Genomic DNA, 17,690 nt, shown 5'->3' on the forward strand with positions numbered 1-17,690 from the left:
TTTTGTAATTAACCAAGAAAAAGTCACTCAACATTTTCTTGGTTTACTGGAAATGTGCTTATAAAAAAAACTGCAGCCAATATCAATCCACTGCAGGATGGAAGCCTCCTCAATAATTCATGTTTAAGGGAAATGGACCATAATCTGCCACACTGGTCCGGTGCAGGTTGGCAGATTGAATGTATTCAGCAGTCACAGATTTGAACTCCGGTCTACTCAAAGAGCGTGTGCTACTGCACTCCTGCATCTAACCGATCAGCTACAGAGGCTATCTTAGCTAACTTGTAAACTACTAGAGAAATACATTTCTATAACATAATATGCATTGTTATTTGTATAGAGTTAAACTAGAGTTTACTCGAAACAAAAATGCAATTTTGTAGTTAACGTTGTCTGACACTATGCCCTTGATTTATTAATTAACAAAAGAATACCCAACCAAATGCTATTTATGATGTTACTGAAATCACAATTCTACCTGAAAAAGATATATGTATCTCCATTTTGCACAAGTGCTTGCTTCTTTAACATTATGGTTCTTTTTTTTTTTTTTTTTACTAATTTTATATCTTATTCAATTCCTACTATTAGTTCACACTCTCCCTATATATACAAAGGGTACTAGGAAAGTTTTGCAATACAGCTTTGTTTATTTAATTTTTTCGAAGTAATTTCCTCTACATTCAATACACCTCTCCATCCTCCGAAACCAATCTTTAAACCAGTTCTGCCAAGTTTCACTAGGGAGTAAAGCACACTCGTTGTCCCAAGCCCGTAGAAGGTCCTCATCACTGGAAAACCGCCTCCCTTTTAGCTTCATTTTCACATGCGGGAACAGTGCAAAGTCGCAGGGAGCAAGGTTTGGACTGTAGGGCGGGTGCTCAAGAAGTTTCATCCTGTCTGTCGTGGTCAAATATTCGGTGCAGGCTTTGGCGCGGTGAGCTGGAGCATTTTCGTGATGGAGGTACCAGGTGTCCATTCTTGACTTTGGCCGCAGGTTCTTCATAGATCAATGACTTTAGGCAGGCATTGTTCAGTATACCACTTAGCTGTGACTGTCTTCTGCGTGTCCAAAACGACACGTTCCACAATTCCACTCGATTTGAAAAATACAGCTATCATTTTCTTCTTTACAGATCGGGATTTTCTGACAATTACGGGTGTGTCGTCATCATCAAAGACCCAAACTTTGTTTTGAGCCTTGGTCGGCAGATCGTAATAGTACAGCCAAGTCTCGTCACCTGTCACGATGTTGTTCACATACCGAGATTGTCCCTTATCAAACTTTTTTAACATCTCCCGGCACCAAGTCACACGTCGTGTCATCTGCTCTTCAGTCAGTTGATGCGGCACCCAGAGAGAACAAAGTTTCTTCACGTGCAAATGATCTTGCAGAATCGAACGAATTGCTGGTGCATTTAGGCCCAAAGTATCCTCTATCTGTTGGTAGGTCACTCGCCTGTTTTCGTCAAGCATTTTCCTCACAGCAGTAACGTTTCCCTCCGTAACTGACGTTCGTGGCCTTCCCGGCCTCTCAGAATCCTCCAGAGTGAAATTTCCCCTTTGGAATTCTCTATACCACCTGAATATCGTTGTACGATGTGGACAATCATCATCTAGTGCAAGAGTCATTTCTTCTAAGCACTGGTCTATGGTTAAACCACGCACGAAATTATACGGAAAACTGTCCTTATCTCATTTCGTGACCACGATGCCATCACAAGCACTTTACACTCTCACTACTAATGAATAACTGAGCCCATCGACTTGGCGCGGCAGCTACTATGCACGTATGAACATGTCTCAACATGCAGCAACAAGCAGCTTCCTGTGATTCATTGTTGCGTCATATTGCAAAACTTTCCTAGTACCCTTTGTATTTATATATCTTGTTCAAATTTTCAATCGTTAATAAAATACTTTTTATTCATCCACTCAAGTTCAAATAAATTTTTTTAAACTTGTAGTGGATGACACTTGATGTTAATACAGTTTTTTCAAATATTAATTCATTAATTAAATTTAATTAATTAATTTTAGTTTTATATGGGAGAAAAAAATTTCTCTTATATAAGATATTTAGCAGGATATAAATTTAGGAATAAATACCGTCAGTGGCAAAGCGTGTAGATTGCTGGAAAAAAATTTCTTTTTCAGATTCTTTTTTCATTCTGGGTTCTAGTCTGAGTCAAGGAGGGAACAAAATGGAAAATGAAACATGTGAATAAAAATAACAGTCCAACACCATATATAGAAAGGAAAATGGAAAATTGCAAGGAAATTCACTTTCTATTTTGCCACTTAATATCGTGATTGTGTCATATGTATATACATATTTATATTAATTGTAATTATTTAATAAAAAGTAACTAAAATAAAATTTTTCTTTGTTGACCTAAGTAGGAATTGACTTTAAAAATTTTTTTTTTATGTTACTTATAATAATAAGCAAGGTCCTGTACAAAGGTAAGGAGGAGATGGTGATGATTTTTTCTATGCATAATTTATTAAAATATTCCCTCGGCCATTTAATCCTTTCATTTGCCAAATGAATGTGGGCTCACAGTAGTGAGTTTTCCACTACTGGCCAGCTCTGTGGATTATTCCACAGAGTTGGAATTTCTTAATTATAAAAATTAAAACTTTGTAGTACATAAATGCTTTTAAATGTTAACTGTTTTGTTTTGACCTGATTGCTGAACATTAAAGTGAATTTATTACAAAAAATCAAATTAAAATTTTTAAAAAAATTGTTGGGGGGGGGGGACAGACAGCGGTGAGTGACAGGTGCGATTCTTATTTTGACTTCCAAAGATGTTTTTATGCTGCCATCATCTATTAGTTGGAGACAAATAAAATTTCAAGGCAATTTGCACTTTACCAGACATTATGTGAAATGACTGAAAAATATAATTATACCTATGTACTCCCCAGATCCCACACACAAAAACAAAGTTTTATATATTTATTCTGGAAAAGGTTAAAGTATGAAGGAGCTTGTTTATGCGTGGGTAATGCACACACATCATTTCTACTACTAAGGTAGTTTTAATGCATCATTTAATTATATCTCATATTGTATTCACAATATGAGATACAATTAGAGTATAAAGACATTTGTTTATGCATAGGTAGTAGAAATGATGTGTGTGCATTACCCATGCATAATTAAACTCCTTCACACTCTTAGGCATTTAGCCAAGAAATATCTTTTAGATTAAACCATGCACACCATCAGGCATCCCTCATATTGTAGAGTTATACTTCATAACTGTATTGTGACACTATTGCATCGATGGGTACCTACTCACCCACCCACTGAAGAGAAGCCGAAAAGCCTTGAAATGGTGCCATCTGGGTGGTGGTATCCACCAAGAATAAGTAAATGATGCATTAAAATTACCTTGGTAGTAGAAATGATGTGTGCATTACCCATGCATAAACAAACTCCTTCATACTCTTAGGCATTTGGCCAGTAAATATCTTTAAGGTTAAAGTACTTCTGAAAGTAAAAGAGTGCAATAGTTAAACAATCTGGGACCACAGTTGAAACATAAAGATAACTGTATTATCTTTTTTATTATTATTCTGTGTAGTATTTTAGATAAATCCTATCTGAAAATTAACTCAGTTTGTTTGTTTTTTGTTTTGTTTTTTTTTTTTTTTAATATTATTATGATTTCATTCCATTATTTAATTTTCAGTGACATAAACTTCTTAAAATAATTTTTCACATCACAGAAGCCAATTATTTTTTCCTTTCTTGAAATAGGATAGTTGACTGCGAAAAAGAAATACTGGGACAAATTACAGATATTCTTTTTAAAGAGGTTGCTTTATACAAAAAATCACAAAAGTGTTGTAAAAGTGATGTTTCTACTGAAGTTAGTAAAGAAACTAATCATCAAGTAAGAACTTTAGAAACTTATTTACATTGATTTTCATATGTATAATTCTCACTTTGTATATGTTTGTGTGAGTGGGTGGGTGGGTTGGGGAGTTGAGAAACAAGTACACACGAACTGGTAAAAATTGCATTTCTGATACTTGAAAAAATATCATCCCACTGAATTGTCTGGACCTCAGTGGATAATGAATTGTTACTCACAGTTTATTTGGAAAAGTCTAAATTCAAATACCATGGATGATGATGAAAGGATCTTTAAAATATTTTGCAGGTTTTTCCCTTCTGCAGATTCACAGAACAGATGTACAGTTTACAGGCAGGATATGCTAATAGTTCATAGCTGGAATTTAGAAATCAGCTGTTTAGGACCACCTAGCTGTAATTTACGTAGCTGTAATTTACAAGAGCAGTTCACATTACGTTATGAAATTTACTAAATAAACAACAGCTCTCAAAGAGAAATGTCACCTTTTTGCATGGATTACACAGCTCCCAACTGTCTTGGATTTATGATGGAGGATCTGTCTTTTTAAATCAGTTTTATCCCTTCTCTATCTCACCATTGTAATATAGTGGTACCATAGAGATTCTCTGTCTTTTACTATTTTTTGTAGAGAAAACAAAAGAACTGCATTAAAATCAGAATTTTTATAAACTTCTGTGAATTTTTTCTTATTTTTCTAACTCACTTGCCAATAGTCTAGAAATATGAACCAAAACATCACCCCTGTCACTAAATTAGTGAAGGCCACCTTCCTTGTCAATCACACTTACAAATTATCCCAAATCATTCTCGGAATGTTAACAGTTCCCCATAGCAGTGCTGAGTGTCAGTGAATATTCAACCAGGCGGAGAAAAAATTGAATTCAGATCTCATTTTGGTTCAGCTTTGAAAATGCTCTTAACAGTCAAGTTTGAAAAGCAGTGCCATTGCTACAAAGAAACCTTGGACCCAACATTTCTGAAGAGGTGCAGTCTGCTACAGTATCTTTCTTGGAACACTCGTAATTAGTTTGATATCAGACAGAAAGTCACAGATAGAAAAATGTTGGGTAAGCTAATATTTAAAAGCAAACTGTAATGGTATTAGGTATAATTTATTTTTATTGACTTGCAGACTTGCATATTTTTCTTTATAAAATGCATATTTTTTCAGTGAAATTGAACTTTTAGTGTAGTATGGACTTTACAAAAAAAAAAAAAGTTTTTTTTTCTGAAAAACCTGTTTTTTGCCTGTTTTGGCCAAAAAAAAAAACACTTCCTGCCTACAAATACCTAATCTCCAGTTTTTAAAAAATCATAAAACATATGCTGTTTAGAGTCCTTATTTTATTGACATTATCAGCAAGTACTCAGCCTTTCTGCATTTAGAGCAGAATGATGATGATGCACACAAAAAGTGAATGCAGTGAAGCATATGGATTTTTTATTTTAACTTCTATGGTGTTATATCCCATTGAAATTATATAGTGTTGTACATACTTAACATTTAAGAGATATGAGTGTCTTCGTACATTAAAACAAACCTATATTGATTTCTTAACAACTGTACGCAAATTCAGAACTTAAGTGTTTCAAAATTTATAATGTGTAAATTGTTCTCATGCAACTTGTATATTGTAAGGGGCTGGAAAAAATTTATTCATGTATGCGTGCGCACGTGCACACACACATTATTATTATTATGGTGGTACAAAGATTGTTCAGTAGGCTGAAAGATTGCAAGTAAGAACCAGTTTAGTTTGGTAGCATTAAAGTTCTATGTCACAATTTTGCAATGGAGCAATAAATGAATATCAAATTTTTTGCTATAAACTTGGAAAATGTGCAACAGACACATACGAAATAATAAAAAATGTTTATGGTGGTGAAATTAAGTTATACAAAGTGTATTTGAATGGTATGCACAGTTCAAAGAAAAAAAACTGCATTATTATTATTATTGGTTTTGCACCTTTATTGATTTGAATGGAATTCACATTGTCATCAACATTTTGACTATTGATGGCAAAATGCCATCAACAGCCAAAATGTTGATGACACAATATGAATTCCATTCAAATAAATAAAAGGTGCAAAACCAATAATAATAATGCAGTTTTTCCTTTATGATGCTCTTTAAGTTGATGTATTTTATTATTATTATTATTAGCCATATGGTGCAAGGAAGTCTGAAGCTTTTGCTGCACCAACCAAAAATAAAATTCTGAATTACCCTGAGAGAGAAAACAAGAGTCAGAAGTAGAAGGGAAACACCAAGAAAAAGAAGAACGATGATATCCAGCTCAGAACCCTGGGTGTGCCAAGCCATATTCACAGGTGTGAGCCTCTAGGGTGATATGATGGGGATGGAGACCTAACTTTTTAACAGCATTTTGTGTACTTGAATAGGATGTACCTGTTTGCAATGCAAGTCCCTCAGTGATTTTTTGGTCAACAGCAATAAATTCAAGTTTTTCTTTGCTTAACAATGAATTTTAATATATAAAGAATCCAGTTCTTTATATATTAAAAACACTACCTGGCAAAATTTGGCTTTGACATTCACATACAATTTTGATTGAGAGTATTGTTTGATTTTAAACACCTAAAGAGAATGTCATGATGACTTCATCACAAAGTAGTATGGATGAGTTTCGGTGAATGTAACCTAACAGCCACTGTTCTACACTTGGAGGTAAACAGTGTTGCCACCACTTGTGCTTTTGTAAGAATTGTGTATGGCTACCAAAAAGAGAAATTAGGTCTTTCATTTTGGGTTGTTCAGATTTTGAATTACCCTGTAGTATTTGGAAATTTGGGTGGACGTAATAAAATGTAGTAGTACAGCATCAGTGGGGATCGAATTATAGAAAGTATGTTCAAAAAGATCTTGCCTTTCTAAATTTGGGCTCTAATCTTTTTACCTGCCCATACATTTATTGTCATTGTTCTCTCTCTCTCTCTCTCTCTTCCCTGTGATATTCACCCAATGTAGTGGGAAGCCATATCACCCATCAAAGATTCAGTCATTGATGCTGTGAAGTATATCATGTAAAGTATTTGCAAAAGTATATGTTGCCCTTCCATCAATCATAGAATGACTGCAATTGCCAAAAAGAGAAATTAGGTCTTTCATTTTGGGTTGTTCAGATTTTGAATTACCCTGTAGTATTTGGAAATTTGGGTGGACGTAATAAAATGTAGTAGTACAGCATCAGTGGGGATCGAATTATAGAAAGTATGTTCAAAAAGATCTTGCCTTTCTAAATTTGGGCTCTAATCTTTTTACCTGCCCATACATTTATTGTCATTGTTCTCTCTCTCTCTCTCTCTCTTCCCTGTGATATTCACCCAATGTAGTGGGAAGCCATATCACCCATCAAAGATTCAGTCATTGATGCTGTGAAGTATATCATGTAAAGTATTTGCAAAAGTATATGTTGCCCTTCCATCAATCATAGAATGACTGCAATTGCCAATCTCTAAGAGAAAAATTTGCTAAAATATCAGCAAAAAGTCCTCCCTAGAGTTTTTGCTCCTTCAGGCAAGAAGTATTCTCAGGCGAGATGACATCCATTATGATATGATTAAATATCTTTCATAAAATCTATGGATCACCTATTCCTTCTACAAGAGACGCTGTCTTGAAAAGCAGTTTGCAGACTCTTGGCATATGGCTATCTACCTTGCCTTCACGAAGCCAGGAAAAGATCCAAAAATCCTGAATAATTAGCTGTTTGCAGCTCATGTTTTTAATACTCAGCAATACATAGGACTTAGTAATCTTACACATTCTTTTCTGCTTGAGGCTAATGAACCCTTATCCATTCTCCCCCCCTCTTCCCATGTGAGAATTACGACACCATTCCAACAGATCAACATCCTTCTTAAAATGAGTCTTCTGGACCTGTATGTAGTACTTCAGATGTGGCCTAACCATCGCCTTATACAACGGGATAATTATCTTCCTATGCCTGCATATCTTTGACAAAACCTGTGAGCTGCCCTATCAGCCCATTTGCACTGCTCAGACAACTTCATGTCTGATTGTACAATTACCCCCTTTTTTGTTCTCACTACCTTGAGTATGGTACCACATGGTTGGTATGTTATTCTGAGATTGCTGCTACCCGTATGCAATACCTTTCATTTGTCAGTGTTAAGCTTTAGTTGCCACTTTTCAGCCCATCTAATTTTTCAAAATCTAGTTGCAGTAGCAGTAGCATACCTTGATTACTGTCATTAATCCTGCCAACCTTTATAGTATCTGCAAACTGTGATATTAAGCCTAATATGCCTTCATAATGAGTATTATTAATAACTATTGAAAACAACGGTGAGCACAGCTCTGAACTTTGGGGAACTACAGTAATAATATTAGTCCAAGAAGAGCAGTGCTCATTGATAACCACTCTCTCTTCTCCCACTCAACCATTATTATGAATTAATAATAATTTGTTCACAATTATGAATAAGTTTTTTTCACACATCTCTGCTAAAACTATACTGTAGTTGTAGTGTTTCTTTTAAAATGTTAAATTTTTTGCTTACTCTTTTCCTTTTTGTTTATCTTTATGCAGTCCTGTGAAGTAACGCTAGCTACAGGAAAGCAGTTACTTAAAAATGAGAAAGAAGAGAACCTGACATCTAATTGTGAATGTATATCAGTGCCTTTTAAAGGAAAAAAGGATTGCTCTGTAGCTCAAGTGTGTAAAATATCTGATATTATTGTAATAATATTACTTAATTTACAATACACTGCATTGAGATTGAAGGAAACTTTGGTTTATTGCATCAAACCTTGCCAAAATGATCTTGTCTGATCTGTGTATAATAGAAACAAGAAGAATAAACAGAATAAAGAATTCCATCTGCCAAGATATGTTATGATTCTGTTATGTTTAATTGTATTCTATTTTTTTTATCCTTTCACACATTGTAGTTCACAAATCCAGCAACTTTGAAAGCACCAGTTGCAGACAAGACAAGATCATCTCAGCAAGCTTTGACATATTTTTGTTAATAATTAGAAGGAAAAGGGGCTAAGGTAAAGAAAGCCCAACACAAGAACCACGGCAAACTTTGGGAAACTTACCGTACAAAATCGTTTCCCACTACTGTAGTTTCTCCCTGCATTCTCAGTAAACAGATGGTACATGTTATTGGTGCAGTAGAAGTTGATAATAATGTATTGATTAGTTTTTTTCTCATTCAAAGCAGATTATTGGAGTTCGTGAGTGGGCTGAAATTTACTTACAGGTACACCTCCCAGATTGCCTCAGTCTTAGGGTGTTTATCTTCCTCCTCCTCACTATTTTAAAATAGGAAAATGACTTCTACTGCCACTACCAATAACATGCACTGCCTGTAGAAGTCGTTTTCCTAATTTAAAACAGCAGGAAGGGGGGGACAAACACCCTAAAACTGGGGCAATTTGGAGGGTGTACCTGTAAGTAAATTTCAGCTGTGAAGGAATTACCCACAATAACTCCAATAATCTGCTTTTAATAATGAGAAAAAACTAATCAATACATCGTTATCGAAATCTACTGCCACTACCGATAACACACACCATCTGTTTACTGAGAATGCAGGGAGAAACTGCAGTAATGGGAGACGAGTTTGTCCAGTAAGTTCCCCGAAGTTTGCTGTGGTTCTCTCATGTTGATTTATTATTAACATTAGTAAATCATTTGCAACTATTTTATTAAAAATACTCAATTGTATTTTATAATTTTAGTTTCTCTAATTTTGCTAGGTTTAAAATGTTTGATTAAAGTATTTTACTAACTTGTTTTAAAATTTATATTATCCCTTCTTTCTTTTCCTTTTACTCTCCTCACGATCTGGCGATTTGTTGGAAAAATACAGAACCATGCTGAGGAAATGCCACAAGCTAGGCCACAATGTCTGTGTGTCTGCAATTCTGCCCAGCCATGATAGGAGGGATTATATGTTAAAAGCCTTGTGGATTAACTCAAGACTTGAAGGACTCTGTAAGACTTTTGGGGGGAAATTTCTATCAGCTTGGCCCACACTTGTAGGTAGAAGGAATTTGTTTTGTAGAGACGGGATACACTTAAACAAAGGTGGTGCAAAAGTTTTTGCCAGTATTATTGAGAATACCTTAAAGGTTCAGGAAACTGCTAGTTAGGAGGGGTGTGGATAATATTGGTCAAAGTAACTCTTGCACATACCTCAAGAGTTGTTATCAATTCTTGAAAGTTGTTATTTTTATGCCCCCAGAACATATTATCTAGATGTTCTGGGGACAGAAACGTTTCAAGTGAGCGGGTAGCTAATGCCAGGGAAGAGGTTCAGGGAAACTGCTAGTTAGGGATAATATTGGTCAAAGTAACTCTTGCACATACCTCAAGAGTTGTTATCAATTCTTGAAAGTTGTTATTTTTATGCCCCCAGAACATATTATCTAGATGTTCTGGGGGCAGAAACGTTTCAAGTGAGCGGGTAGCTAATGCCAGGGAAGAGAGCCTAAAAAACTTCAAGGGTTGTGTTAGGGTTGTTAAATATACAAGAACAGTAAGTCTTAATTGTTTATATAGTAATGTTAGAAGTGTCGTCAATAAAATGAGCGAATTCGAACTGCTGGTTAAAACAAGTAACGCGGACATAATAGGGCTTACGGAAACGTGGTGCCACCCGGAAATAGGGCATGATGAGTTTCAGTACGGCTTGTATAATGCATTTAGGAAGGATAGGGTAGATAGAAGGGGTGGTGAAGTAATGCTTCTTATCAGAAGCAACCTGTGTGCGACGATAGCTTTCCCGGATTCAGACGTTTCACATGTATAGAATCTGTATGGTGTGAGATAGTTGGAAACAAAGGTATAATGCGAGTAGGAGTAATCTACAGACCAGGTGATTGTGAAGATTATGACGAAAGCCTCTACATACAAATGGAATGGGCAAGTAAGCGTCAATGTCTTATTATAGGTGATTTCAATTTGCGTGTAATTGATTGGAGAAAATGGGCAGGAAACTCAACATGGGGAACAAAATTTTTAAATCACTAGATGACATGTTATTTGTATCAAAATGTCAGGGAAAGTACTAGAGAAAAGAATATCCTAGACCTCATCATCACCAATGAATCAGATGAAATAACAGGGCTGACAGTAGGGGAACCAGTAGCAGGAAGTGATCACGGAGTTCTACGGTGGATGATGAAGAGAGAGGTAGCAGTAGTAAAAGGCAAAGGAATGGGTTATAATTTCAGAAAAGGAAATTACGATGCCTTAAGGTGTTACATGGCCTCTATTAATTGGGTAGATATTGCACAGAGAACGAATACAATTGAACTGTGGTATGCTTTTAAAACATTAATCACAGACACCTTGAATGCGCATTTACCATTAAAAAAATACTCCAAGAGGAGGGTTCCAAGTTGGATGAATAGTGAAGTTGCCACATTACTTGAGCAGAAAAAGGTGGAATGGAAAAGTTAGAGCAATAAAAAGTACTGAAGCCTACAACAGCTACAAGATGATCTGTAATAGAGCCACTGAAAAGGTTCGACAGGCAAAGGCAGTTTATGAGAAATTGCTAGCAAACAGAGCAAAGAGGAGAGATAAGGAATTCTTCACATATATAAATGCTAAGAAGAGGAGGACAAACAGATCAGACCTTTACGTAAGGGAAAGGAGATAGTATTAAATACACCAGCTGCCATTGCAGATGAACTCAACAATTATTTTGCATTGATATTTACAGAAGAAAAACCTTTTGTGACAATGGGAAATTGTGGAAGTGAAGTTGAAAAATATGTAATTAATGATATTGAAATTTCGCAAGATTATTTAATGAAAACACTTTCGAGCCTACAGGCCAGTAAGGCTCCTAGAGTTGATGGAATATACCCTATAATCTTAAGGGAGGCGGCAAGTGAGTGCCTTGAACCATTGAAGCTAATTGTGCGAGCATCACTAGACTCTGGGGAGATTCCGTTGGATTGGAAAAGTGCCAATGTACCTCTCATACATAAGGGTGGTTCTAAGAGTGAAGTGGGAAATTATCGACCTGTCAGTCTGACTTCAGTGGTAGGGAAAATCATGGGAGCAATGTTCAAGGGTGGAATTCAGGATCAATTGGATAGAATTGAAATTCTCAAGGATACTCAGCATGGTTTTGTAAAGGGAAAATCATGTTTAACAAATCTGGTTTGCTATTTTGAAAGGGTCACTCATGAGCTGGATTTAGGGAATAATTTCAACATTGTTTATTTAGATTTCAGCAAAGTGTTTATTTAGATTTCAGCAAAGCTTTTGACTCAGTCCCACATGAGTGGTTGCTTTATAAGCTGGAACAGGTCGGAATCACTGGGAAAATCCTTAGATGGATATCAGGATAGCTTCAGGGCAGGAGGCAGAGGGTTGTGATAAATGGCTATTCCTCAGATTGGATTGATGTAAGAAGTGGGGTTCCCCAAGGATCAGTATTAGGACCACTGTTATTTTTAATTTTCATAAACGACATCGATGAAGGGATAGAGGGCATGATGTCTAAATTTGCAGATGATGTTAAAATTGATAGAGTAGTTAATGATCACTGTCAAGCTGAGCTTCTTCAGAAAGACCTAGATAGACTTCAGGAATGATCAGAAAAATGGCAGCTATGCTTTAATCCAACAAAGTGTAAGGTATTACACCTGGGAAACAGTAATCCCAAAATAACTTATTCACTTGGTGGAGTTCAACTAAACCCAGTACTGGAGGAAAGGGATTTGGGTGTTACGAATAAGGTCAGACATTAAATTCTCTGAGCATTGTAAACAGGTTTCAAGGAAGGCCCATGGTGTCCTATAGATGATCTATCGAACTTTTGCAAGTAGAGATAGGGACGTGATAATCCCATTATATAAGGCTTTTGTTAGACCGCACCTAAAGAAAGGCATTGAGTTTCTTGAAAGGGTGCAAAGGTGGGTAACTCGCCTGGTGAGATTAGCAAAAGGGCGTCCTTGTGAAGAAAGACTTCGAATATGTGGGTTGCAGAGTTTGGAAACTAGACACCTTAGAGAAGATTTGATTGAGGTGTTTCAGGCTCTGAGAGGCATCAAGAAATATCTTTTAGATTAAACCATACACACCATCAGGCATCCCTCATATTGTGGAGTTATACTTCATAACTGTATTGTGACACTGTTGCATCGATGGGTACCTACCCACCCACTGAAGAGAAGCCGAAAAGCCTTAAAACGGTGCCATCTGGGTGGTGGTATCCACCAAGATTAAGTAAATGATGCATCAAAATTACCTTGGTAGTAGAAATGATGTGTGCATTACCCATGCATAAACAAACTCCTTCCTACTCTTAGGCATTTGGCCAATAAATATCTTTAAGGTTAAAGTACTTCTGAAAGTAAAAGAGTACAATAGTTAAACAATCTGGGACCACAGTTGAAACAAAGATAACTGTATTATCTTTTTTTTTTTATTATTCCGTGTAGTATTTTAGATAAATCCTATTTGAAAATTAACTCGTTTTTTTTTTTTTTTTTTTTATATTATTATGATTTCATTCCATTATTTAATTTTCAGTGACATAAACTTCTTAAAATAATTTTTCACATCACAGAAACCAATTATTTTTTCCTTTCTTGAAATAGGATAGTTGACTGTGAAAATCATCAAAAATTTCAAGATTATAAATGATGCTAGAACTAGGGGACATAAATTCAAGTTACGGGGGGAGATGTTTAGATTGGACTGTAGGAAGTTTTATTTTAGCCAGCAAGTTATAAATTACTGGAATAAGTTGCCTACATGGGTGATAGAGGCTGGTTTGGGGAAATTCAAAGGTCATCTGGTTAGTACTTTCGGGTGAGGGAAACGCATAGGATGATAGGTTTAATTACTTTTCTTTTATAAATTATTAATTTTTTTTTATCATTGTTTTATTCGGGGTTTTTTTTTTTTTTTTTTTTGGCTGGTGCAGCATAAGCCAGAGGCTTTCTTGCACCATGTGGCCATTACTAATACTAATACTTAAGTTTTATAATGGAGCCAAAAGAGGTTTCAAAACATCAGATTTAGAGCAAGATTATCTGACTATTTGGAACTTATTTTGTAAGATTGTACTACACTTAAGAACCAGTAAACTATAATTTCATTAGTTTATTGTGTGGAGTTATATTTTTATTACTCTGAAGTTAGTTTTATACCTGTGCCATGCCTTTTTACAAGATCTATGCTTAAAGTATCACAAGGAAGCATATATCACAACTAAGGTTGAATTCTATTATCTGAATTGTACTTTGTGTAAGGAGGTAAAAATATCTAATAATTTTAGAAATTAAATAACATTTCCTGCCTTTGCAGTTTTTTATGTAAAAGGTGGCACATGATGTTATGTCCTTCAGTTGTTAAACAAGAATCATTAATCATGGTTGACGTGCTGTACAATTGTGGAATTGTCTATCTTAATAATATATACAGCAATGAGCCAAAACACTACGACCAGCGATTCATTATGTAAATCTAAGCAACTGCAGGTGAACTTCAGCGTGTACGCGTGTCGGGACACGGTATGGAAAACACCTGAAACTGAGCTCCATTAATCAGTGTTACTCTTGTTTTTCAGATGGGAAAGGCAGCAGACTTAAGTGAGTTTGCCAAATTGTAACGGCCAGACGACTGGGTCAGAGCATATCCGAAACCGCATGGCTGGTGGGGTGCTCACGGTCAGTCGTTGTTAGTACCTACCGAAAGTGGTCTGAGGAGGGGAAACCCATGAACCACCAGCAGGGTGTTGGATGAACACGGCTCATCGATGCTCAAGGTGAGCGAAGGCTGTCCCGGATGGCAAGTGGCAACAGAAGGGTGACTGTGGTGCAACTCGCTGGTGATGGGAGTAATGTGTCACAACACACACAATACATCGAACCCTGCTGAAAATGGGGCTGCATAGCTGCAGGCCACTCCAAGTGCCCATGCTAACCACGGTTCACCAGCAACAGTGCCTACAATGGGCACGTGAGCATAGAACCTGGACCTTGAGGGATTGAAAGAAGGTCATCTGGTCCAATGAATCACATTTCCTGTTGCACCATGTGGACAGCCAGGTACGCATGTGTGTTGTTTACCTGGGGAAGTGAAGGCACCTGTATGCACTGTGGGACGAAAACAAGCTGGTTGGCGGCGATGTTCTGCAGGGATACCCTTTGTCCAGTTATCCATGTGCCAGGCACTCTGACATCTACCACCTACCTAAACATCATTGCTGACCAGGTACACCCTTTCCTGGCAATGGTCTTCCCCTCTGGCGGTGCCGTCTTTCAGCAGGATAATGTGCCGTGCCACACCGCCCAGATTGTTCGAGACTGGTTCGCAGAACATGACCAAGCCTTCCAGGTATTGTCCTGGCCTCCAAATTACCCAGACATCAATCCCATCGAGCATCTGTGGTTTGTTGGAACAGCAACTCCGATCTGTGGTGTCTCAACCACAGTCCTTACAGGAGTTAAAGGATCTGCTGGTTACTTGTTGGTACCAGATACCACAAGACACATTTAGAAATCTTGTAGCATCCATGCCTCGCCAGGTATAAGCTGTTCTGCACATGGAGGACCAACATCATATTAGGTAGGTGGTCATGATGTTTTGGCTCATCGGTGTATAACTGTTATCATAACTACGTTTATCATACGACTTGCATCCATGTTTTATAGTATGTTTTTACAGGCTGAAGAAAGACTGCATCTAGAAGTATTGATCCTTTGCAACTCATCTTAGAATTAAATAAATAAAAATTAAATAAATTTTCTGTTTATACTCCAGGACAACCACATGGTCAGAGGAGTTAATCATCACTGGATTGTCAGAGGCTGCACTGATGAAGTGCCTAGTCTCCCACTAACAAGGCACCAATAAGTATTAAAACAACTATGGGAGTGGAGGGGTGATGCCACATTACTAATAAGTAATATGTGTTACTCTCCTTAAAGTGTTACTTATTAGTAGTGCAAAATAGGGGTGCTCTCCTTGATAGTCTCACAATTTGAGAGATCAGTGCCTCTACACAAGACTGTTTTTTTTTTTTCTGCCTGTTCTCTAGAATAAAACCACAAGTCATGTTATAGCTAGTATTTTTACTAACAGGCTGAGGGCTTTAATTAGCACATTACTGTTTTAACTCAGCAGTGTAGTAGGATTCTTACTGCACTTTGGATAACAGGACCTGAAACCAAATTCTTGAATTGCCATACTTAAAATTGGTATTGCATGAACAAAGGAATTAGCATGTATTATTGAAGAAAATTATTGAAGAAATGAAGGTCTGTTCAGTAAATATTTGATTTATTAAATTTAATTCAGTGTATTGCTCATCATAACAATGCACATAAAGTTGACTTGAGCCATTCCATTACACCAGTAAATACATGATACAGATTGTACTGTGAAACTGTTTTTGTAGTTTCTGGCAAATGTGTGCTTCTTACTCTATGTTCATGCAACCCACAAAGATGTCGTGCGCAACTAATTCCACTCTCTGCTCTGGCACTCAGGATCGTACAGTTGTACTCTTTGACAGAACTATTTCGGAAGTAGAGTCATATACCGCTTGGGCAGAAGTTATCGGCTTCCTCCCGAGCAACATCTTTTCAACAACAGCCTTACCAGTTGAAACGCATGTAATATAGGCATTACAATACCCATCTGTATTGCTGAAACAGTTGTATATTTCTATCAAGAAGCGAATCACAAACGTTTTGTCTCAACCAGCTTGGCCAGTTAAGAATATCTGAATTGGTTTGTGACTGGGAGACAACACTTCAAACTGCATACATCAGTGTGTAGAGCGTGTTTAGTGGCAAATGGCACCAGGGGTTTCCCTCCATTTCCATGTAGTATACATTGTAGGTGTGAAGCAGAACACTCAATGGCAAATGGATCTTGTATGTGTGTAGTGTTGTGTACTGTTGTTCCTCTGATCATTTGGCTGCTGGGTCCCTAATGGGACCCAATGTTGCCCACACTCCACCCCATGGATGTAGACCAGATACACCAGTATTATAGTTATTTACTCCACCTAATTTCCTGAGATTTCAGTGGCTAGAACCAAAAAAAAAAACTCTCTATAGATAGGGGTCAGCCAAAAAAGGTGTACTAGTTATGCAGTTTGATGTTATTAAGTTTTTGGGTGTAGGGCTCAAACAATTTAACCTGTGCTATGCTGGTGGTTGTGTCACACCTGGGACAGCATTCCACAGCATGCTGGCTAGGAACAGCCAACAGCATGTATTGCCTAGTAACACAGAGGGCAGCATTCCTCCATGTGGTGTGGGTGCCACACCTCAACCCCTGCTTATGTTGGTTAACACCTGGTTGGTCACCCACAGTGTGCTTACGCATGAAGGTTATACCTCAGTTACATTAACTTGGACCAGTATTTCTGTATTGCGTGCTATTGACACCTCGTAGAGTCCATGCTATGAAGAATAATGGCTGTACTGAGGGAGGGGCTAATCGCTATTAACAGATAAATAATTAAATATTTCATATTAGGCTTATTTGAATGAACAAACTCATATACCCATTTGTATTATGTCTGTGAATGCATGTGTTCTCTGATACGTTTTTTCTGTTTTGCTGGATGATGCTCAAAAATACCGGGAAAATGGGGGAACCACCTTGCTAACCTCGTCTGAGACTGACTAACTCAGCAATTGTGTCAATAAAGCCCACGAGAGCTCCTGACATCAGTGATGGGATTTGAACCCAAACTTTTCCACACAGTGTATGGAGGAGGGCGATTATGACCAAAGGGTTACTGCAAGGACTTTTC

The 17,690-nt window shown here is 37.0% G+C and overlaps 1 protein-coding gene across 3 annotated transcripts in view; it reads left to right on the forward strand.

The window, feature by feature from the left end:
- The window catches only part of LOC150082125 (uncharacterized), a 645,531-nt gene that overhangs the window by 537,517 nt on the left and 90,324 nt on the right, over nt 1-17,690 (forward strand). For all 3 annotated transcript variants that reach the window (XM_090379113.1, XM_090379114.1, XM_090379115.1), the window contains 2 exons: nt 3,773-3,908; nt 8,471-8,596. In XM_090379113.1, coding sequence (XP_090235239.1) covers nt 3,773-3,908; nt 8,471-8,596 — 262 coding nt within the window. The remainder of the gene's footprint in view (nt 1-3,772; nt 3,909-8,470; nt 8,597-17,690) is intronic.

Source organism: Mastigoproctus giganteus, chromosome 8, assembly GCF_048544385.1.
Source record: "Mastigoproctus giganteus isolate SK-2022 chromosome 8, ASM4854438v1, whole genome shotgun sequence".
NCBI classification, from domain to species: Eukaryota; Metazoa; Arthropoda; class Arachnida; order Uropygi; family Thelyphonidae; genus Mastigoproctus; species Mastigoproctus giganteus.